Source organism: Gekko japonicus, unplaced genomic scaffold (assembly GCF_001447785.1).
Source record: "Gekko japonicus isolate JY-2015 unplaced genomic scaffold, Gekko_japonicus_V1.1 scaffold98, whole genome shotgun sequence".
Taxonomy (NCBI): Eukaryota; Metazoa; Chordata; class Lepidosauria; order Squamata; family Gekkonidae; genus Gekko; species Gekko japonicus.
The window spans coordinates 358,793-383,221 of NW_015164668.1; the positions used below are offsets into that span (position 1 = coordinate 358,793).

The following is a 24,429-nucleotide window of genomic DNA, read 5'->3' on the forward strand; positions in this document are numbered from 1 at the left end:
TAAAACTTGGTCTTAAAGGTGCCACTGGACTGTTTTGAACCGGGGGGGCGGGGAGAGCTCTGCAGATTACCTGGCTGCTTCTTGCTCTGACTGAGGGCTGCTGGGAACAGGGGGTGGGGCTTCTTGCATGCGCCTGCCCCCTGGGCTCTTTACTGCCGGAGCTCCGCTCCTGTGCGCTCCTGCAGGAAATGACCCCTGGGGAACACTGTCTGGGGCAGTGATGCTCTGTAGTCTTGGTGCTTGGGGGGCAACAGTGGGAGAGCTTTTGGAGTTCTGACCCTGCTGGTAGACCTCCTTGATGGCAGTGGCCATCTTTTATTCTATGGCTAGGGGAGCTCCCAGTTCAAGAATCAGGTGCAGAACTAGACTTCCTGTCCACACAAGCACAATGCTTGCTTTGGCTTCACTAAGCTAAGCCCATCTGAATGACAACCTAAGCAGATGCTTCTTGACCCGTTACTCGATTTGACCGCCATTAGTAACCATTCTCGGCAGCAGCAAAGAAAAATCAAACAGCACAGAGAAAAAATCCGGCTGGTAAAGTTCAGCAGTTCCTGCACAAAATCACTTCTAGCGCAGTCCACCCACTGATCACATTTTTATCCCACCATTCCTCAGAGGATCTCAGGGCGGGGTTTATATAAGCTCTCCTTTCCTCCATATTATCCTCACAACAACCCTGTTTGGTGGGTCAGGCTGAGAGAGACAATGATTGGCCTGAGGTCAGCCAGGGAGATTTATGGCTGAGTAAGGATTTGAACTCAGGTCTCTGGAGACCAAAGTTGTAACCACTAGACCACACTGGCTTATATATAAAAATCTATTTTCCTCTGTCGTTATCTTGGAGAAGGAAAGCTTGAAGGCACAAAGGTTTAATGCCCAGAAAGTCAACCTCAGGAGCTCCCTACCCATCCAGCAAAGGCCTGTCACCCTTAGGGGTAATCCCAGCCCCTTCCACAAATGTCCAGCTCCCTCTATTCCTTCGCTTGCTTATTGAAGAAATACACCTACTACTGCCTTCAAATGTTCTAGCCAATGAGTGCAAAGACGCATTTTATAAAATTAATTTTGATAGCATTCATAGCTTAAGACAAATACCTTCAAACATAATAGGATGCTTGTTTTTAGGTGCTCAATTTAAGACCCTCGGAAGAACCTTTACTGGAACACACCAATGGTCCATCTAATCCAGCATCCTGTGTCCCACAATGGCCAACCAGATGCCCTGGAAGAAAGGGCACAGAGGCCAAAATGCCCTCTGTTGCCCTCCCCCCAGCAACTGGCAATTTATCTGTTCTGCATTTACACAGCCATCCAGGTACCCTTGGAACCCTTCGCCCCAAGATTTCTGGTTGTGGGCCACCTGTAAAGATTTACTTACATCTTTCATGATAAATCCCTTTCTGAAACATGACTTCCGTGTCCTAGGGAGTTTCCCCAGTGGGGTAACCTCAAGTGTTGGCTTCCCCATTATCACAGTCTTTGAATGACCTTTACTTCCTGCAGAACGGGCTCCTCTTGGAACCCTGGTTAACAGATTAGCTAACGTGATCCACATAGAACGCAAAAGGAAACTAGATCCTCTTGCCAAGTATTTGTTCCTTACATTCATGGAACAGTCTTTCTCAGTAGGTTGTCCGGCCACACCCCACCTTGGAATAGTCTACATAGACTTGTAGAACCCATCTGTGCAATGGTTAACGTGCCGGGCTGGAGAAAAAGTTAATCAGCTCCAGAATCCTGCGGACGTTGTCTTAATGATTCTGAGTTCTGTCACGTCGGTTACTGTTGTCCTCTATTTCTGAACACAGTCATTTCTTTCTCCACTGTTCTTCGTGTTAAAAAAAAAATCACCCGTATTCTTTTCCTGATTGGTCGAAAACATGGCCGGGCTGGGCTACATCTGGTCCCAGGAGATGCCGACATGTTTCCTCGGAGGTCTGTCTGCAAGCAGCACCACCCTGAAGAGTAGACTAAGGGCTTCAGAAAAGGCTCAGGGTAATAAGGCAACGGGGCAAGAAGACCCAATTGCCTGAAGTCAATCCAGGCCTTGGTCTTTCGTTACCCCAGGGTGGCATTTGCCCAGGACGGAAATGTGTCCAGGTGGAACATGGCACGGCCCCAGCTGTTGATGGCCAGAGTTACACAAAGGACTCCAATAATGTTCATCACAATTCCAGTTTTTGCCTGGGGGGGGAGAGGGAGAAAACAAGGAAACAGCATGACAATCCTGTGAGTACCTTCAGGAGCCCAAGTCACTAAGCAAACCTTTGCAGGAAGGGAGAAACAGCAGCCTGTCAGAATGCAACAGGTGGGAAAAGGATTCAGACCGTGTGATGAGCAAACCCCCACCCCCTTTTTTGTGAGATACTCTGAAGGACAGGCTGAGCCAGGATTCAGACCGTGTGATGAGCAAACCCTTCCCCACCCCCTTTTTTGTGAGATACTTTGAAGGACAGGCTGAGTCTTTTAAGCTGTCATCTGCACGTGGCAAGCCCTCATTCATGGCCATTTAACCGGCTGGTGGAACCAAAGTCACACCTGATCGTCTTGCGTGAATCAACAAGCACGAAGTGTCTCCCCGGCAGTTAGCACACTTAACCGGCTTGTGCTTGACTACAGAACCTTGGGCAAAGAGAGGTGGTGGCTGAAGCACTGAACGCCAGTGTGCCCCTCCACCCCTTGGCTCCTTAGCCCCCTGGCTTCTGCCCCCCAACAACCTTGCCTCCCCCCCATCTGTTCTAGCCAAGGGCACACAGCCCCTCCTGTCTCTTGGCCCTATGCAAGTTTTACATTTACAAGTGCCTGATTAAGGATGGATCTACACAAGAAATCTGTATGCAGCCCCATAGCCAGGAATTTTGGATTGGTGGGGCACGGGGACGTTTTGTGGGGCAGCAAGGGGGGGCACCCACATGCCTTCCCTGAACTCCAAGCGGTGATTTTGAAGGCATGCAGCTGGCCCTCTCCCTCTCTTCCTGCAAGATTTAAAGGGCCCTCCAGCTGATCGGTGGGCCACGTGCTCCCGCCGACCAGCTGGAGGCCCCTTTTAATGTCACAAGACAGGGGAGAGGGATGGGGGAGAGGGACAGCAGCTGTTGTGGGGCGTGCTTCACATTTGACGGGGTGGAGCCCTGAAATGCCCCACTGTAGCTACAGGCCTGTCTGTATGTCAAAAGGGGAGCATTTCCCAGTGGGAGGAAGCAAGGCTAACTTGGAAGGGGGGGCTACAGGCGTGCCTGCCTTATCCACCAACGGTCCTTGTTATCAGTGTTCCTTCTCGGCTGTGTGCATGGGCTCATTAACACAGGAAGCCCCACTCAGCACCAATCTGGAGCCATGCAGGGTCTTGCACTGCCCATTGCCCATTTTAATATTACAGCAGTTATATTCTGCTCAGGATGTAAATTGCTCCGCTCAGTGTGTGTGTGGGGGAATCACAGGGAACATTGCTGTGAACCGCTCCACTCAGTTGAAGAAAAAAAAATTAGAGGGAACATTGCTTGCCATGATCATCCTCTCTTTGCAAGGAATCAGGGTGCTCAAAGGCAGTTCCCAAAACACTTGTTTGAAGCATCTTATGTTAACTTCTAACGCCAGTCTGGAGGAAAGATTTCCATTAGGGGAAGGGCTATGAATCATTGGCTGAGCATCTGCCTGGCATGCAGAAAGTCCCGGGCTCGACCCCCAGCATCTCCAGTTAAGGTTCAGGTAGTAGATGATGTGAAAGATCTTGACCCAAGACCCTGGAGAGCTGCTACCAGTCGGAGTAGACAATACTGACTTTGATGGACAGATGGTCTGATTCAGTATAAGGCAGGTTCACGTGTGACCTTTCAGCTCCTGCAGAACTACAGCCTCAGCACATGCCAAGAAGTCTCTCCTCTAGGATTCAGCTCCGATTCAAGAAACAAACCCTTCCCAAATCCCAAATTCAGGTTTGTTCCTTTTTTAAAATGCTTTGGAAACAGCTGTCTTGTGCAAGTCACTGGATCGCACCAGTACAGACTACCCCCCCCCCAAGTATCACTAACTTTGGGGTTTTTTTACAAGTATTGCTCACACTAAGTGAGTAAAAGGAGGGCACTGCCCTAGGTATGACCTTTTCAGCCAGTGGAAGGCAGTGTCCGGGTTAAGAGGAAGGACTTTGCAACAGCAAACCACCGGCTTACCATGTCTGAGACGCGGAGGTGGCCGTATGAAAAGACAATGGCGTTTGGAGGGGTGGCCACGGGAAGCATGAAGGCAAAGGAAGAACTGAGCGTGCAAGGGACCATGATGTAGAGGGGGTTGACTTCTATGGACTGGGACTGAAAGAGAGAGAAATAAATTAACACCTTGAACTGTCCTGTTAGATTACGTTTTTCACGCACTCTCCTCTCTGTCCAACCCGCCTCACAGGATTGCTGTGAGGATGAAATGCAGCAGGAGAGAGTCACAAGTGTCACTCCTTGGTGGAAAGATGAGGCTAAATGGCTGGAGGGGTGGGGTCATTCATGTTCTTTAGATTTATGGGTTTACCATTGCCCTAGTGCAGTGGTGGCGAACCTATGGCACGGGTGCCAGAGGTGGCACTCAGAGCCCTCTCTGTGGGGACGCGTGCCATCGCCCCAGCCAGGCCCAGACCATCATTAAAGTGTCGAATTCTCTGCCAAATAATTTTAAGTAAATGAAAGCATTTGGGATTGCTTTCCTTACTTTGTTTGGATCATCTTAAGTTAATGTATGAGTTGTTTTTTCTAAAGTAAAACCTCAGTATTCAGGTTAAATTTCCGTGTTGGCACTTTGCGATAAAAAAGTGGGGTTTGGGTCACAGTTTAGGCACTCGGTCTCTAAAAGGTTTGCCATCACTGCCCTAGTGGAAACTTAGGAAGATCTTCCAGGTCCCGCAAAGAAGCAATCTCAGCAGGCTCTACCTGCAGCAACTTCTGCAGCTGTTTTGCACTGACTCCTGGTTCTTTTTCTCAGAAACCCCCAGGAGGCAGATGGCCTCTCTTCTAAGATATTCCAAAGTAACTATATAATCCTTTTGTATAAGAGAGTGCTTGTTGCCCGGGGCCCCCAATGGATAAAAGGTAGTGCCAACCAGCACTCCCCCCTCCCCCATTTCCATTGTCAACACAGATTTTTCTTCCCTTCCATCATTACCAAAGTTGCAAAAACAGGCAGGAAGAGGGTCGCTGTGGCCACGTTGCTGGTGCATTCAGTGAAGACAGCAATGACAAGAGACAGAACGACAGAAATGGACCAGGGAGGGATTGTGTGGAGTGGGGTCATCTGGTTGCCCAGCCATTTGGACAGCCCTGAAGCCTGGAGAAAAAGAAACAGAGTCAGACACGGCACTGAAATACAGACCCTCTGAGGTCACCACTGCAATGTCAGCAACCAGTGAACGGACTGGTGATTTGGCCTTTCCTTCCATGATCAGAGGTAGTCCACCTTTATCTAGTACAGTGTTCTCCCACCTTTCCACTGAGGGTGGCATACATTGCTTGGTCTTCCTCCATTTTATCCTTGCCACAACCCAGACAACCACCCTGTACAATATTACTCATGCTGTTGGCACAAGGGACAAACTCAATTCTTCTCTTCAATTAAAAATAGCTAAGCATCGGCTTCTAGGGAAATGGTAAAATCTGTGTCAGCCCAGAAGGGGTACAAGGAGAACCCCTACTGTTTTAGTTTAGGTATGTAGAAAAAATGTTGGGGAAGACTGTGTTAAGGAGTACACAAAGGGATTATATGATCAATAAAGAGTTTAGTGTTTGGATATTGCTCTTGAGGGGGGCAGTCTGGAGAAGAACCAAGAGGTGGTTTTGTAAGATAGCTGCTGGAATGGTTATAAATAGTTATTGTTAGGGCCTGTGGGGCCTGATGAGTTTCTTCATAAAAGGCTGGGATCAATTCTTGGAGGGACCTGGAGGATCTTTTAAAATTTCCCTCACGCCACTTCAGTCTAGTATATTATCTTGCCTGTCTCCCAAGGAACTCATGGTGGCCTGCATTCTTCTCTCCCTTCCCCAAGTTATCCTCACAACAACCCTGTGAGGTAGATGAGGCCAAGACCGAATGAATGGCCCATGGCCAGCCAGCCAGCTTTATCCCAGTGGGGATGTGAGTCTCCCAGTTTTGACACTAACTACTGCTCCGTGCTGGCTTTCTAAGTACCATTTATGGGGGAGGAGAAACAAAGGGGGAGGGATAGGACCTCCTGCTGTACTCGCAGGTATCTGGGTGGACACAGGAAAATGAGCCGGATGGACCTTGGCCTGATCCCGCAGGACTCTACTTAATGGGTAATTTACAGGGGTTAGTTTCCTGCACGTGCTAGGCTTTCTCTAGTCCAATAACTCTCTCCCTTTTCACCCATTAACTACACACACAGACCTGCCTGTAGGTTTTAAAGGTTCCTTTTTAACTTTGTACGTCAGGCACCATCTTTGGCAACAACCACAAGTAAAAAGTGCTATATATCAGGGCTACCATACATCATTCTTTTTGTTGGGTGGGTGGGTGCAGCCTGAATGGAGGCAACTCCCCAGTGAGATAATGTTTATAAAAGAAAAAGCTACCACTCGAGAGAGCCAAGTCTGTCAAGCTCAAAGGGCACAATTCAGCAGCATGATGTTCTCGCCAAAGTCTCACACAGCTCCCATTCATTCCAGAGGTGCTTTCACCGGAGAGTCATTTGCTGGATTGCACCCTTCTCATTCGGGATCGGGAAGTTAACTTGCAGCTCCTCAGACAACTGCAAGACGCGCAACCCTGGCTCCCTTCTCTGCGTCAGCAAGCGTCCTCCCCTAGCTCTGGTCTGAAGCACACGGGGCTGTCTGTGTGCGGCCTGCTCAGCATCCCGCCGGTGCCAAGCGGCCTTCTGCAAGGCACGATGGGGCCACCCTGCACAGAATCCTCTTTGTCTGAGCTCGGTCTCTCTCTGCTCAAGCAAAGGGCCTTTTGAAAGCACAAGAGGAGTCTGTTTGTGGATACTAGGGGCTCTCCCGATTGAAGGGCTGTGCATTTTAAACCTGCAACTTAAAAGCCTCACTAGACCGGTCGCATCAAATAATCAATCCGAGGGCGCAGCCACAACGTCTCGTAGAAGAGCTTTCCTAACAAGCTCAAATGGAGTCAAGTTCTCCTTGTCCTGATGCCATCGGAATGCAAACTGCAGTTGCTGACGTATCAAGCACAAGCACCTTGCTTTGGTGCCAAGTGGCAGCACGGGGGGGGGCACTTCCCCCAAAGCCAGCAATGCCACACATGGGCAGCGCTGAATGAATCGCTCCTAGGTGCTGCCAAGGCCGGAAAAACTTAATGGACGTCTTGTCCTACAAGGACTTTGCTGGCCTCTCTCCATCGCCCACCCCCACTTCTTTCCCAAATATGGAACAGGCAGCGCCTCTCACGTTTCTGTTTAGTCTGGGCATGGGGAATTTGGTTTCATATCTGAAGAGCTCTCGTGCCCTTCCAGGTTTCCAGAGAAGGTGGGTGGGTGGGGTCCCATCCAATTTGAGGAGAACTGAAGCCAAGGTGCTTGGTTCTACAAGCAAATCTGGCCTCTCTCGAGCTTACAAAAAGTCACGATTTCTTAACAGTCATCCAAAATCAGGACAGAGTGTTGCATCACCAAGACGTACCTCGCTCCCGTGGGCCAGGGCGAAGCCACCCCCCAGCAGCAGCACGATGCTCCAGGGCATCTTCTTCTGGACCACCTTCCAGTCTAGCAACGGGGGTGGGAGAAATGGCTCCTTCAAAGCTGCAGAGAGAAGTCAGGGGGTTACAGGATGGGCCTGTGGCAAGATGACAGTAATCCTGTAGGATCCAAAAGCAGGTTCTATATTTTTAGAAGGAACACGTAGGGAAGGTTTGAAAGGGGAAGCACACAAAAGGGGTAGCAAGGAGATTGAGTGGACAGTCTTCCAGCCAAGATGGCCAACCGCAAAATGCAAAATCCCAAATCTGTGCTATAGCTTTTATTAAGATTGACCAAAATGACCAAAAACAGGTGTGCAAAACATTCAGATTCTCCCACAGGTGGCCGCCCCACCGTGAAATGAAAACTGGGATGGAGGCCAAGATATGGAATGAACAAAGGCATTATGATGGACTGACCCTATCCGGGTACCCATTCTAGTTTTTGGGCTACACAGATTTCACTGGGGTGAAATTCGGGCTACGACCTCAAATGATCCAAAACCCAGCCCTTTGAGAGCTGCTTCCCTCCTGACAGTCCTCAGTTTAACCACCGAGTGCTCCATCTGCTGAAAGCGGAAATGGCTGATTTCCTATGAAGACCAGCCCAGAATGCTGAGAGTGTGTTGTAACTGATTGCAAAAATCTCCATCCCATTACCTTCCTTTGCCTCTTCTAGATCACAGCTTCTTTGACTGCCGAAACCACATCTGGGCTTGGTGGAAGGAACGATAAACAGCAGCAGGGCGACAAAGAGAGCCACTGTGGCATCTGTCACGTACCTGGAATGGGTTGGGTTTTGGGTTTTTTTGATGAAATGAAAGAAAAGAGGAATTAGCAAACTGTGCTTCATTCGCCTGCCATGCTCCACAGCCAGAAGAGTGATGGACCGGTTCAAGTGGAAGAGCCAAGTGCACTGAGGTCATTGTGGTATGTCTTTTCTTTCAACGGACTGTTTCAGTTTTCCATAGCTCTGGGACAAGACAGGTCTCTGTGCAGCGGGGGAGTCTTGCTTCCATGCCCACTGCACGAGAGATGGAGATATGCCACATTTCCATTCTGCATCGTACATCTGTAATGCTATTGCTAATGCGTAAATAAATACACAGCAAAGGACCAGAAAAAATATGCCTAACGTACATGGCTTCTATGTGGAGAATTTGCTCTGGTTTGGCATCCAAACAAGCAGGTTGGGGGGTGGGGGGGGGGGAAAGCATCCACACGGCATCATCCTCTTTCTAGGTTTCCCCTGCTTTGTTCCAGTCTTTCCTAAACCTGGTTTGAGATGCTCTTTTTGGAAAGATTGCAGTCAAAACATGTTTATATGCAGTGTGGCCAGCCAGGCATGCATTCATTGAAGGTCTTCTCCCTAGCAGCACCATTTTCCTTGCTTCAGCCATCCGCAGCCACCATTCCCCCCCCCCCACATGACTGGAGGACATTTTCAGGCTTTTAAGAAACCTTAGTGATAATGCTACAGTGCTGTCGCCATGACAGATTTGTGATTTGGGGAGAATGGACAGCTGGACAATCCTCTGTGGCTCTTTGCAGCAGCAATGCAACCTCCCTGGAGAATCATCACCCTGTCAGGAAGCAGCTTGTATCTATGCTTAGATTCGGTTTTCCCTTTGAACTATTCAGATTTCTGTTTGGTTCTAGATTCCTACACTTCAAAACCTATTGCACTGTTGACTGGATGTCCCATCCTGTTGACTGTACTGACTTATACTATGTAATCCTCCTTGAGTCCCAGTGAGAATAACGGACTATAAGTAACATAAATAAATAAGTTGTCCCCGTGTCCTGTCCGCTCAGAGACAAAAAATTATACTTCAAGTTATGCCGTCTATAATATCTGGGCCTGCTTCCAAGAAACTCAGGATGACACCACCACCACCTTGCAAGATTCAAGTTGCCCGTGCTGAGTGGAGATCTGAACACAGATCTAACCCTCTTCTGACTCACTAACCACTACACCGTACCATCTAGCCATTCTAGCCGCTTGGGCTAGAGTCAGTCACTGCTGATACATGCTGTGCTTCTGGTTAGCTGCTCTTCCCCAGCTGTTCCATGGATGGCACCAGGCTTGAGGCAAGCAATTTGCCTGCATCAGTCACCACGAACACAAAGCCACAGAGGTTAGGTGACCCCGCCGTGCACTCCTAGAAGCAATCTGGGCAGGGCTCAGCAATGCCCCAACATGAACCTGGCGGTTGCCTGACTCAAGACAGGAGAAGCTGCTGCAAAATCCACTTACTCTTTGTCTTTGTTGAAGGCGACGGTGGCCCAACCTGGGATGAAGCCGGGATCTCTTGTAAACCAGAGGATGACCAGCAGGGTGAACAAGAGGAGCAGGTTGAATTCTGCAAAGGAGATGGGGCCCAGCTTGTCATACTCAGCCTTCAACACATTGAGGGCAGACTTCTCTTTGTCAGTCCTTTGGGTTCCACAGCCCCAGGTCTTCCTAAAGCTGGAAAAAGAAAGAACAAAATGAGTGGTCCGTGACTGGCTACTGTGGAAGTGACCAGCCAGAGGACTTGAGAACTAAACCAAGGGTATTCAGCAACAGAGGTTGGAACAGGTCTTTGGAGGACAAAGAATGAACTTGATAGGAGAGACAAGTGGGGACTCGCAAGAAACTTGCAGGAGCGGCTATCTCATTTCCCCCACCTCTGCTTCTTCCCCTCTCCCCCTACTTCTCTCACTGTCTTTCTCCTTCCTGCCACCCCTTTTCTTACTCTTTCTCTCCCATTCATGCCTTTCACTTCCTTTCTCCCCGCACCTCTTCACTCTTTCTGCCCGTCACTCTCCCGGCCTCCCACCTATTTCCTCCCCCCCACAGCAGCAGTGGCAGCAGCCGCTCTCCAAGAATCACAATGGATTGCCTAAATACAGAGATTGGTTCTTCTTAGGGTTGCCAGCTCCATGTTGGGAAATTCCTAAAGATTTGGAGGTGGAGCCTTGGGAGGATGTTTGAGCTTGGAAGTTTATTTATTTATTTATTGGATTTTTACCCCACCCTCCCAACCAAGGCCAGCTTAGGCTTACCTCAACAGGGTAGAATACCATAAACTCCACTCTTCAAAGCAGCCATTTTCTTGGGGGCAACTGATCTCTGTCATCTGGCGATCAGTTGTAATTCCAAGAGATCTCCAGCCCTCACCTGAAGAATGGCAACATTAGTTCCCCTGGAGGAAATGACTGCTTTGGAGGGTGGAGGGTGGCATTATATCTGTCTGAAGTCCCTCTGCTTCTGCTGGATCCTGGGGTTTGCCATAAAGTCCACCTTCCAAAGTGTCAATTTTCTCCAGGTGAACTGATCTCTGTTGCCTGGAGATCAGCCGTAATCCCAGGAGATCTCCAACCACCACCTGGAGGCTGGCAACCCTGGGCACAGGATCCATCTGGTCTTGTTGCCCTGAATAAGAGATAAAGCCAGAGGCATTCAATAACTGAAAGCAAGGCCAGGACAGCGCAGACAGGATGCCTGTCTAATGTATGGGAGGGCCTGAGCAACAGCCGGGATCAGTAGCCAGGATCCAGCAGAAGCAGAGCAGAATGAAAGGGCAAGGCAAGAAATCGTGGCAGCAGGGGCAAAGCTGCAGATGTGACTGCACAGCAGCAAGGACAAGAGACTGCTAAGGCAGTGGCCACATGGAATATGGGGCTAGGGGGATCTCAGGATCTCAGCTGGGGAGCAAAGCAAATGGAGGGTCCTTCAGCGGTGGGACCTGTCCCATTGCCATATTATACTGCCACCAGGAAAGATCCTCCAGATCCAGCATTACTAAGTCAAAGAAAATGTTAATTTTGAATATGGTATCTCTGGAGGCCAAATCACACAGACATATGAAGCTGCCTTATACTGAATCAGACCCTTGGTCCACCAAAGTCAGTATTGTCTACTCAAACTGGCAATGGGTCTCCAGGGTCTCCGGTAGATGTCTTCAACATCACCTCCTACCTTATCCTTCACACTGGAGATGGTAGGGATTGAACCTGGAACCTTCTGCATGCCAAGCAGATGCTCTGCCTCTGAGGCACAGCCCTTCCCCAAGTCTGTTTCAGATCAACAACCCCCCACTGCACGAGGACTTTATCATTTCCAAAATACGGCAAAGTATGCAGATTGATCAAAAGTGTCCCTACGTTCCAGGCCACTATCTGCCAGGCTTTGTGTCATCAGTGGTTGCTCAGTCCATTACCCTTTTTTCTCTTACAATAAATTTGCATCATGGAAACTCTGTTTACTAGAGGGACTCATAGACTTTGTGTGTCCAGAATTCCAGGAACAGGCTTGGTTTTGTTTGTGTTAGTAACAGTATTGGCAAAGCTGGAATTTACAAAATTCAAAGGCGGAATCTTACTTGAATCCCATGAAGGAGAACTGGAGCCAGAACCAAGCCAATACCAACATCAGGATCATGTTGGGGAAAGCAAACCCAAACCAAGAGGCAAAGTTCAAGATGTCGCCATTATCAGGGAACAATCTGGTAATAATAACAAAAAAGGTACATCCCGTGAGTTGGTCAGCCAGGTCATTTCAGGGTCTCATAGGGGAAAGGTCAGAGGAAAGGGAGCTTACTGGTTCATCTGGCCTTTCAGAACCAGATTTGGCCCTGTCCCAGTCAGAGTTGCTGTCCCGCCAATGCTCGCAGCGTAGCACACACAGAGCGTCATTCCCTTGTTGATCTTTTTCTTTGCTCGCTCATCTTCCTCTCTGGTGTGGTCAGAAAGGTACCCGTTGCCTACGACTGAGAAACACAACACTGCTGGGCCTCTTGCAAAATCATTGCATGCATGTAAAATAAGAGTGTGAGATCTGTATTCATCGGATTACAAGAGAGCCATTTACAGCTCAGTCCTATTGCAGGGGGCTTGGGATGGAACATCCCCGTGGCCACCTCATGCCATCATTTTAAAGCCTTTAAAATTGGTATGAGTGGCGCACCCCTCTCGTTTCCCTGTGACTTTTCATGTGCTGAAACAGCTGCAATGAGGGGAGGAGGTGTTGTCCGTTTGGCAATTGATAAGGCTTGGGGAGGGGAGAAGAATGCCACAGCCTGCCACACTACAGGTCAGATCAGGGTCGGGCTCTTGTGCCATTCTTAAATGACTTTAAAATGGCGGCAACATCCTTGTTGTTATGCTCATAGTGATCGTTTAGTAATGCTCATAATGATTACTGTATTATTATTACTATATGCTTTTTTTGACTGCAAGGATAAGAAGGATGATGGGTCACTGGAAAAGGATTCCTTCTACCTCCCTACAGACATATTTAAAGAGAGAGGGCAAGGAATGGAGGGAAAGAATTCACTCAATAGATCCAAAAGCTTTTCTAGGAATCTGTAATTGCTCACTTTGATCCCTTATTTAACTAGAAAACATAGCAAGTACCATCTTGCTACCCCAAAAAACCCATGCAAGGAGCCAAGAGGCTAAAGCCATACTCTAGCTATAAGGTCCTGGAGAAGGACCACTGGTGGTCTACAGCCACTTCCCTCCCACAAGACTAGAGTGATTTTTTGCCCAACTTCTGCATCAGTGAAGAAGGAGGAGGAGGAGGAGGAAGAGGAGGAGATTGGATTTATACCCTGCCCTTCACTCGGAGTCTCAGAGTGGTTTACAAACTCCTTTCCCTTCCCCTCCCCACAACAGACACTCTGTGAGGTAGATGGGCCTGAGAGAGCTCTGAGAGAACTGCTCTTTCAAGAACAGCTCTGACAGAACTATGGCTTGCCCAAGGTCATCCAGCAGTTGTGAGTGGAGGAGTGGGGAATCAAACCTGGTTCTCCCAGATTAGAGTCCATGCACTTAACCACTACACCAAACCAGCTCTTAAGGGGCCATGATGTAGGGCATCAGGCAGGCCCTTAGCCATCCCATAATAGGATCACCATTTGCCAACTTGGTTCCCATTGTTAGTCAACTGTCTTTATCTCTAGAAGACCATGACAGCAGTTTTCAGATCTGGTTATCAATAAAATGGTTGCAGGATTATTGCTTCATAAAGGTTGTCAAAATCCTATTAAATTATCCCAAAATGCCTTTCAGTGAGGGGAGGAGGGAAGTATTTTCATAAAAAGAATCTGCTCTTCCTTGAACTTTACTTTCTGCTCAGAAGCAAATCAAGTTTAATTTAACGGGGCTTACTCCTCCCAATAGATACAGAAGTTTACAGCCAAAATAACGGAACATCTCTAGACCATTTCCCCTCTAAGGGAGAACCAAAGGGTTTCAACTGGATTCAACTGCATTACAATAGTCAGACTGTATTGGTACCATTTTTCATCTTGCTGTTCTGCCTTGAGAGCCAGTTTGGTGTAGTGGTTAAGAGTGGCGGACTCTAATTTGAAGAACCGAGTTTGATTCCCCACTGCTCCACATGAAGCCAGCTGGGTTACCTTGGGTCAGTCAGAGAGCTGTTCTCTCAAGGGCAGTTCTCTCAGAACTCTCTCAACCCCACCTACCTCACAGGGTGTCTGTTGTGGGCAGAGGAAGGGAAGGTGATTGTAAGCCACTCTGATAGTCCACTTCCGCACTGTTACTTTTGTCACTTGTTTTTCCCTATTGCCTTGGGTCCCCCCCCCCCTTTTCCACATGTGTTTTGCTCCCTCTGGGACTACTCGAGAAAGCAAAACACATTGGGGGAATAAAACCCTGAAGCAGTAGGAACAAACGAGTAACAAAAATAACAGTGTGCAGGGCTTTTTTTGTAGAAAAAGCCCAGCAGGAACTTATTAGCATAATAGGCCACACCCAACAACAGAAACGCATTAGCATATCCAGCCACACCCATGAGAGCATAGCTCATTAGCATATTAGGCCGCACCCCCATGTTACCAGAAGTATAGTCATCCAGCCACACCCACCTTTTGCTTCTTATTCTGTTTACTTTGTTTGTTGTCAAAACCTAGGGCTTTTTTTTGTGGCAGGAACTCCTTTGCATGTTAGGCCACACCCCTAATGTAGCCAATCCGAATGAGTTTCTGCTATTGGGTGTGGCCTATTATGCTAATGAGTTCCTGCTGGGCGTGGTCAACTTGGGAGCCAGCCGGAACTCCGTTCCTGTGCGTTCCTGCCCAAAAATAGCCCTGACAGTGTGGATGAGAGACTTCAAGTGAAGGGTGGGGTATAAATCCAGTTCTTCTTCACTGCCTCTCCTTCTTCTAGCCTCAAGTTGACTGCAGTTTTCCCCATGAGCATCCATTTGTGTGAATCCTCAACAAACTTTGGAATTGTCTTTTTTTATGGTGTGTGGGGGGGGAGAACAAGCTAATCTGCCCTCAGGGGAGGGGGATTCATTTACCTTGCATGGGTGACACTGCCAGGGTGGTTTTATTTTCCGGTTCGCTGATTGTGTTGACGTGTCCAAAAGTGGACTCTGATGGCGTTACATCCTGCTCAGAGCTGCTCATCTGGTCTAGGACCGCCTGGACGATCGGAACCATCATGGCAGTGGTGGCTGTGTTGCTGATCCACATGGACAGGAAGGCCGTGACTCCCATGAAGCCCAGCATCAAGCTGCAAGGAGGACACACAGAGGCTATGAGAAAGCTGGGAGTGGTGGAAAGGGCCATCAAGCCGCAGCCAACAAATGGCAACCCTGAAGAGTTTTCAAGGCAAGGAATGGGCAGAGGTGGTTTGCCATTGCCTGCCTCTGCGTAGCAACCCTCAACTTCCTTGCTTGGTCTCCCATCCGGGTATTAACCGGGGCCGATCCTGCTTAGTTTCCTAGATCTGTCAAAATCAGGCTTGCCTGGGCCATCCAAAATATTCACTTGGGTCACTTATGCTAAATGAGATGTGTCTCACCAGGGGACCATGCCTGCTTTGCTTGTGTGTCTTTTAATCGTCTTATAGATCACAAATGCCTAATTTAACAGGCTAGGGGCTTTTGCGGACTTCAGTGCAAAGATGGTCTTTAGGTTTCCTTTCCGCGCTGGACTAGGGTGAGAAAAGGCTAGCTGGATGGGAGAGAGATGGCCAAGATGTGCGGGAGCTCAGGTGGAAAAGGACCCAGCTGCCAGTTCCTGGAAAACACATGGTGGCAGAGCTGATTGTTTGTTTATTTACATTGTTTATAGTTCGCCTTTCTCACAGGGGCTCAAGGTTGTAAAAAGTAAAGGTAAAGGTTTCCCTTGCTCGAAAGCCAGTTGAATCCGACTCTAGGGTTGTGGTGCTCATCTCCGTTTCAAAGCCGAAGAGCCAGCGCTGTCCGAAGACGGTCATGTGGCCGGCATGATTAAACACCAAGGCGCACGGAACGCTGTTCCCTTCCCACCGAAGTGGTACCTATTTATCGACTTGCAATTTCTTGCTTTCAAACTGCTAGGTTGGCAGGAGCTGGAACTAGAGGTGGGAGCTCACTCCATCATGTGGCACCCGGGTCTTGAACTGCTGAACTACTGACCTTCCACAGCCTGCAGTTCAGCGTCTTAACCACTTGAGCCACCGCAGGACAAGGGGAAAAGAATGTGATTCCTGAATGTGATTTCTGAACCCTGGGTCCCTTCCTGGGCTCGCATGTGGAGAGTTAGCTGATAAGGGCTGTGTATCACATTAAACTTCGCTCTCGGTGGCCTTGCAACTTCTAAATAGCATTCCATTCTTATTGCATTCTAATTCCTTCTACAGAGGCTTCTTATACACAAAAATGCAGATATAAAATATATGTTCTGCTATAAGTTTCTCTAATCAAAATATTCTAGGTTACATACCAAATCTGGATCTATTATAGTTAAACTTTTGAAGGCCACCATGACAGCTGTCACTATACATCAAGGAGAGAGTGTCAGAAATCACATTCAGGAATCACATTATTTTCCCCTTGTCCTACAATGTGGATCAGTACAATTGGCAAAATGGGACATCCAATAACAAGTACATTAGGATTTTAGAAGTATGAGCTAGAGCTACCAGGTTCCAGGTTGGGCCTATTCTCCGCTCCTGGTATTTCAACTGATCTCCAGACTAGAGGTCAGCTCCCCTGGAGAAAATGATAGCTTCAGAGGGCAGACTCTATGGTATAGCAGAAATTCAAGGTGAAATCCCTCCCCCCAAATTCCCCTCTCCACAGACACCACCCCCAAATGTCCTGGAATTTCCTAGGCCATAGTTGGTAACCTAGGGTTCCCAAATCCCCCCGGGGGGCAGATTTCCCCCCGCTTTTGAGGCCCGATTTCCGCCCCCGCAGAATCGGGCCCGGGGGGAAACCCACCCCCGCGTGTGCGCCACCCGGATGTGATGTACAGACGGCGGGCACGCTGGGGGCGGGGCCACAGCCATTTGAAGGGAAAACTCTATGTTTTCCCCTCAAATGGCTGTGGCCCCGCCCCCAGCATGCCCGCCGTCTGTACGTCACATCCCGGCGGCACACGCGTGCTTCGCGCGCCCCGCACCCTCCAGACGCCGGGCAGGAGCCGCCCGCCGCCAGGTAAGAATCATTTGGCAACCCTATGGTAACCTCACTCTGCCCCCTAATCTCCAGAGTTGGCGACCCTATCATGATCTGAGAGTTGCCACCAGGTCCTCAGGCCTAAGACTGGTTTATATCCTCTGAGGATTAATGCAATGTGAAGCACTAATAGAGGAAAGTATCTTTCTGAAGAAGAATGAAATTCACGTTGTGACCTTTTCCACAGAGATTATTAGCTCCAGGTTTGATACTGTTGGGAAGCAGGTTTTTCCTGGCTTTCTCGGATCTTTTCCGAACCTGCTTTGCTGTGAAGTTCTGGAAAAGATTACAGCAAAGTCTGGACTTGGAGGGCTGCCGTCTAGGCGGGAAAGTTCAAATTGTCCTGGTCCACTCACATAGCAGCCATTTTCCTTTCCTCACGATATATCCACCACAGATATTCCCCCTTGGAGGGGGGCTTTTTTGAAGGGGTTGCGTTTTTTTTAAAATGGTAACTGAGATGGATATATAAAATGGAGTCTCCTATGTTAATTACCAGTTTTTAAAAAATCCATGAAAAAGCCTTACCCTGGTGTGGGGGAACGGCCACCTCAGGGAATGAGCAAGGAAAATGGCGGCCATGTGGCACTGGTAGCCACAGCAACAACAGGACTTCCAAATGAAAGGGCTGCCGTGTACAACAGCCCTCTCTCCCACTCTGAGTGACCACAACCAGCCCCTTCACGTCTAGGACACAACAGATGGGTCTCTCTGGCCAGCAGGCTCGGGAATGAAACTAAACACAAGCCCATCGCTGACTGGTGGGATTGTGGCCTAACTGAAGGGGAGGAGAGTCTCTTACAGAGCAGGTTTCACACCAACAGTCAGCAACACCCTCAGTGCAATCCGTTTGTGAAGGTTCCAGTGTTCCACTGCCACAGCCATGATCAGGCCCCCGACAAAAAGCATGTTTGTGTCCTTCAGGTACTGCATACACACCTATGGAGGGAGGGAGGCCAGGTTAGCATCTGCAGGGCTTCGTGCTGCTTGCGGTTGCTCACTCCGGGTGGGGGAAAGAGCCGGGGTGTGTGGTTGAGGAGGGGAAGGAGGACCTCAGCAGGTTATAATGCCATAAACCCTACCCTCCAAAGCAGCCATTTTCCCCAGTGGAACTGACCCCTTTGGGCTGGAGATCAATTGTAATCCCGGGAGACCTCCAGGTCCCACCTGGAATTTGGCAAGCCTAGCTACTGCTAAGCCACTTGGAATTGTGAGGCCACATCCCCCCCCCCCCATTCCTCTCTCTGCCTCCCTTCTGAATTTAGGATTTCTCTCCCATCACTGACCCCATCAATAGTCCCTTCCTCCCCACCCACCCCAACCTCTCAGACAATTTCCTAGGCTTACTTCTTGATGCTGTATGTGTTGGCCTACACGGGACTGTTGTTTTCAGTGGATAAAAAGGGAAAAGATAAAAATGTGACAGGGGTTCTGGAGCCTGGTCCTGCTCCAGAGTATCTCCCACTGCCCTTGTCCCTTACCTTTTTGGATTCCAGGACGTTGAACAACGGAAACAAGACAGCAGGCAGCAGCGCTGTGACTGCCAAAGGGATTACCTCTGTGCACCAATAAATGGCCATGATAATGATTATGTAGCCACATCGGGCCTCCTGTCAAACAAAAAGAGAAAGAGGTATTTAGACAGTGTATTGTAGTAAGGTAAAGGTAAAGGTTCCCTTGCTCGAAAGCCAGTCGAATCCGACTCTAGGGTTGCGGTGCTCATCTCCGTTTCAAAGCCGAAGAGCCAGCGCTGTCCGAAGACGTTTCCGTGGTCATGTGGCCGGCATGACTAAATACCAAGGCGCACGGAATGCTGTTCCCTTCCCACCGAAGTGGTACCTATTTATCTACTTGCAATTTCTTGCTTTCGAACTGCTAGGTTGTATTGTATTGTATTGTAGTAGCTTGAAGCATTTAGACAGTGTAGTGTAGTAGCTTGAGTACTGGGCCACTATCTTGTAGATTCAGGTTCAAATTGTCATACTGACCTTTGGCCAGCCACACACTCTCAGCTTAACCCACCTCACAGGGTTGTTGTGAGAATAAAATGCGGAAGACAGAACAATGCACACCACGCTGAGCTCCTTGGATAAAAATAAAATGTACTAGATCTGACATACGTTTTTAAAAAGAAGCAAAAACATCAACTTGCAATTGTTCCTTAAATCAGTGAAGAAGATTCACAAATCCACTTAGCCAGGGCTGAAAACATGATCTTGTGTCCCTGGATGAACTTGATGGTAGTAAACGACTGCTCTACCTTTCTATTATATGTCTTGTGCTCAACAGTACCTATTTACCAGGGACAGTTTCCTAGTTCTCTGGAATGCATTGTGCTACCCTCCCTCCCATTCTCCACATGCACTGCTGCTGTCATCAACATGGGTCCAAAATCTGTTGCTGAATGGGCTGGCATTGAGGCTGTTTGGCAAATAAGTGCAAACAAATCCAGTGTCTAGGGTTCCAGAGATGTATAAACGGGGAAGTGTTACGGTCAGCTTACCAGCACGCTTTCTTCAGCAACCAGTACAGGATAAATTAATGCACAGCACACACATACCACAGGCAGAGGAAAGGGAGACCTTAGCAATACGCAGTTGGGGAGTGGATGAGGGCAAATAAGAGCGCATGGCCTGATCCTTGATATGAGGGTAGGGGTATTCAGTGCACAAGATTGTCTATCTTTGCACCTGTGACATGCTGCAAGGCACGTCACACCTCTGATTGGGTGTAATCAGAATGCGTATCTGGTCAACCACAATTAACACTCCCATAGCCCAGGCTGTTTGGAGGAAGGTTGCATAAACACACTGGAGACATTTCGATAGACTGGAATTTGTCCAGCCAATTTTCTTGCGGGGAGACACTACCAATTAACTGGTTGTAAATGGTGCACTGGGGTTCTTTGGTGTAAACGCTTCTTAATTGGCTGGTGCCCAAAATCATTATTTGTCAGGCCTTGCCGTGCCGAAACCAGTGGGTTCTCCTCGCCCTCTTCCATCATCACTTTCTCCAAGAACAAACAAGTCACTTTTACAAAAGCAATGGAATGTGGTGCTAACCCTGACCTGACAGATGGAAGGTGATATTTACAGGGAGATGTTTTTTGAATGCACATCGTCGGCAGGAAAAGATCACTTGCAAACCACTCAAAGAGTTTACTAGTCTCTAAAAATTTCCCGAGACGGAGAAACTGGACAGACTGATTCCCCTGGCGTCTAGAACAGGTGTTGTGTCCCCAATCTAGATGAAACTGCGGGCATGTTGGGTATTTTGAGAACAGATAGTTGTTGCCACAAGAAAAGGGCTGCCACGGAGATGGTTGTGGCTGCTGAAAGGCTCCACAGAATATTAGGAGGTTCCAGTCCAAGTATCCTCTTATTCTGGAAGCAGCTATTCCCTCCAGACACGATGCCCTCTCAGCTTGTCTGAAGCATCAGTGAGCTAAACTGGGATTCGCTTCGCTTTGGGAAAGGAATGTGTATTTCCCAGAGCCTACCATCCAAATGATATTCTATCCTAACTTCCCACCTACCCCACTGCACCAGGGTTCTCATTGGGATAGATAGACTTTGGCCTGGGTCTAAACCAGTGTTCCCTCTAAGCTGAGTCAGTGTGAGCTAGCTCACAGCTTTTTAGCCTCCAGCTCACACGTTTTTGACTTGGCTCAGGAAGGAAGGCTCCAGAACAAACTAATTTATGCAGTAGCCAAACCACTAGCTCACAACTTTAATGCTAGTAGCTCACAAAATAGAATTTTTGCTCACAAGATTCCACAGCTTAGAGGGAACATTGGCTAAACCCACCCAAGCCTGGACTGATAACTGAGGAAAGATGGGCAAGGTTAGGTTTGAGTCCAGTAGAACCTTAGAAACCAAGAAGAGTTTCATAGGAGAGTCAAAGCTCCTTTCGTCAGACAGAGAGCCAATTTGGTGTAGTGGTTAAGAGCAGCGGACTCTAATCTGGAGAAGAGAGAGAAGAAGAGATTGGATTTATACCCCACCCTTCATTACCCAGAGTTTCAGAGCGGCTTACAATCACCTTTCTCTTCCCCTCCACAACAGATACCCTGTGAGGTAGGTGGGGCTGAGCTCTTTCAAGAACGGCTTGTGAGGGAACAGCTCTGAAATAACTTGTGACTGACCCAAGGTCACACCAGCAGCTGCATGTGGAGGAGTAGGGAATCAAACCCAGTTCTCCCAGATTAGAGTCCGCACTCCTAACCACTACACCAAACTCGCTCTCCCTGGGTTTGAACTGGGTTTGATTCCCCACTCCTCCACAGGAAGCCTGCTGGGTGACCTTGGGCCAATCACAGTACTTTCAGAGCTCTCTCAGCCCTTAAAAACAAGTCTAGCTCACCACTAGCATAACGCTGAGAGTTAGAACTTTCGGCTGCCAGACAATCTTTGGATCTCCTGGCTATTCTACACACAATGCCATATGATAATTAATTAATTAAGTAGGACAGACAAGATTGTTTACTTTGTATGTAAATGAGAATGAAGTTTATTGGGGGGGAAGCAGACAACCTTAAGTGATATCTTAAGAGAAATCTTTAAGGAATAACAAGGACATGTAGGATTTGAGGTTTCAGACTGTCCATGCCAAGGTGTGTGTGTGGGGATTACCCTGGCAAAGTTTCTTATGTATAAATACAGCAGTCTGCTAAAACTTCGTTTCATACGAGGTGCCAGCCAATCGGGATACTGCAACACCTTTTTATACAGTTACCCAGACGGTGGAATTTAACCAAAGATCTGAATGCCTTTAATCCACACTCCTGTCTGAGTGATTAAAGACCCCTTTGTTATATCTTCCAACCAACTGACCAAAACTCCATCAAAATCTTAACTCTCTCTTTTCCAGCACTCAGCTGGGATTGATTGTGTCAGAGCACCACTTGCTTGGGTTCCCGTGTCACGGCAGGGGATACCTTTTGCCGCTGTGACTGTTGTAAAATAATTTGGGGAAGAAGAAAATGGGCAGCAGGAAACACACTGGTGATCACCATGGTGCCGCCGGGCACTGTGTTGGGGGTTGTTGTCTAGAACTTTACGCTGCAAGATCGTTTTGGTGAGGGACACCAGAGGACGTCAGCTAGACAGAGATTCATTGCTTTACTTCATTTCCCCCCCGCTTTTCTCCCCAACGGAAACACCCAAATCAGAATGCATTCTGTTTTCCTCTCTTCCATTTTATCCTCACAGCAATCCTGTAAAGTAGGCTATGCTGAAAGTGTGTAACTGGCTCAAGATCGTCCAGCAAAATTCCATGGCAAAATGAAGATTCAAACCTGGGTCTCCCAAATCCTAGCGTGGTACTCTAACCGCTATACCCCGCTGGCTGTCTATGACATCAGATATGACATCAGAGCTGGCGAAATGCCCAGGTCTTGCTTTCTTTTGGTTGTGTCAGAAACATATGATTGTGAACCCTTGGTACGAGGTGTACGATTGGATCTCCTGACGTCTTCCCTTAAAAGCAACTGAGCTTGATCAATGCTGCCGCCGTGTTGAACTGACCCCTCCTGTGGCATTTGCCTGATCAAAACATCCCCTTGAAGCTCCACTGGAGTGGGGGAGATATACATATAATCAGTGCTCTGTCCCCCACCAGTGCTACTTTCCTGACACTAGTTCAGATGTAGGGAATCTGCCTGCATTCACTGACCATTGTAATGTAAGGTCAGCCTTTACAGCGTGAACACAAAGACTGATGACACAATATTTAGGGCTTTGCTTAACTTTCCCTTTCAACACCCCATTAATGACGGGTTGGATTCTCTCTCCCTCCCCTCCGCCTGGACCCTCTTTTGAGATTAAACTCTGACTGTAATCCGGGGGGGGGGGGCACCCCAGAATGGATGTAGATGAGCTTTCTGAATGTGAAGTATTTAGATGCCAACGGCAAAGCAGAGTGGGAGAAGGGCAGGGGAGTTTTCTTGGGAAGCAGCCTCCAAAACAGAAGACGATGCAGCCCAGTGGGACAGGCCAAGGCCAAAACCTGGAGAGCTGACCCAGGAAGGCCCATCTAGTCCAGCAGAGGCCAACCACATGCCTCTTAGAAAGCCCCCAGCCAGCCCCCCATGGCTGCCCCCTCATCCTCCCGGTAGCCCAGGAGGTAGACTGCCTCTATATATGGAGGCTCGATTTAGTTACTACAGCCTTTGAGAGACCAGTCGGGAACAGCAGGCGGCAGCCTTCCCACTCCCTCCCTCTGTTAACAGGGTCGTGTTACTTCTTTATATAAAGGGATCTTAGAGAGAAGAGGAGATCTTCAACTGGGGGGGGGCATAGCAACCGCTGCTTCTTTTGCCAGGCCCTGACAGCAGAAGGGGGCGCGCGCGGGGGGGGGGCGTCCTCGTCTCTCCCCCCCCCGGACCAAGGCCGCCTCCCCCCCACGCTCCTTTCGTCAAGAAGTTTGTAGCTTGGCCCGGGCTGCTGGCGCCCCGACGGGCACAAGGACCGGCCGCTGCCTCCTGCTGCTTGGCGCTCCGTCTGCCCCTCGCCCCCTCGTTGCTCTGACCACTAGGCCGGCAAAGGAGGAATCCCGAGAGCGCCCGGGCAGTCCCGAGAGGGCGGCGGGCAGTGCCTTTCCCCGGGCGGGGCAGAGGGGCTTGCCGAGGCGGGCACCTACCGGCGTGGGCACGAGCAGCGGGAGCGGCATGAAGGCGAGGGGCGCGCCCACCAGGACGAAGAGGTTTTTGCAGCGGAGCAGCGGGCGCAGGACCAGCGACGCGGCGGGAGCCATGGCCGGAGCAGGAGGTGGCCTGGACGGGGCGAGGTAGGCAGGCTGGCTGGCCCGCCGGCCGGCGCGGGGAAGCTTTTAAAGAGGGCCGCCTTTGCGCCGGCCCCGGCCCCTCCCCGTCGAGCGGAGCGCCGGCCTCTCTACTCCTCCTCCTCCTCCTCCTGGCATCCCGCGGCAGGGGCGCCCCAGAGGGGCATCCCGGCAGCAGGGGGCATGCGCCGCTTGCCGGATCTCAGCCCTGCTGAGTGTGTCTCTGTGCGCGTGCAGAGTGCCCTTCCCACAGAGTGAGGGGTTTTTTTTGGCAGCTTGTGCCCACAATAGCATCAGCTCTCCATCTGAATATGTGCCTGGAGGATGTTACATTAAGGGAACATCCCCGTCTTCTTTGCACTGCCTGGGTAGGCCTTGGTACCACAGGGAACCTTGCCAGGCTGGGGGTCCAGCCAGCTACTGGTGTTTCGCCTGCCACTTTGTTTTGCTTCTCTGCAGGGGCTTTGGGGTTCAGGCACTGGCCTAGGCGTCCCTCT

General features: G+C 49.3%; 1 protein-coding gene across 1 annotated transcript; it reads right to left on the bottom strand.

Moving 5' to 3' along the window:
* Positions 1-1,783: 1,783 nt before the first annotated feature.
* Positions 1,784-23,836, bottom strand: SLC13A5 (solute carrier family 13 (sodium-dependent citrate transporter), member 5). Its single transcript, XM_015409132.1, has 13 exons — positions 23,792-23,836; positions 18,634-18,762; positions 17,955-18,091; positions 15,019-15,219; positions 14,217-14,251; positions 12,278-12,410; positions 12,060-12,182; positions 9,950-10,162; positions 8,377-8,474; positions 7,638-7,756; positions 5,149-5,310; positions 4,173-4,310; positions 1,784-2,187 (listed from the first exon to the last, which is right to left on the bottom strand). Exons 1-13 carry the CDS (start codon positions 23,819-23,821, stop codon positions 2,062-2,064), a joined length of 1,644 nt encoding a protein of 547 aa, XP_015264618.1. The 5' UTR covers positions 23,822-23,836; the 3' UTR covers positions 1,784-2,061.
* Between the last annotated feature and the right edge of the window lie 593 nt (positions 23,837-24,429).

Coding starts and splice junctions, on each gene's coding strand:
- SLC13A5 (XM_015409132.1), bottom strand. CDS start 23,821: ATGCCGCTCCCGCTGCTCGTGCCCACGCCG. Junction 12,183..12,277: donor CTGAAAGGCCAGATGAACCA/GTAAGCTCCCTT, acceptor TATTATTACCAG/ATTGTTCCCTGATAATGGCG. Junction 2,188..4,172: donor ACCTCCGCGTCTCAGACATG/GTAAGCCGGTGG, acceptor CTCCCCCCCCAG/GCAAAAACTGGAATTGTGAT.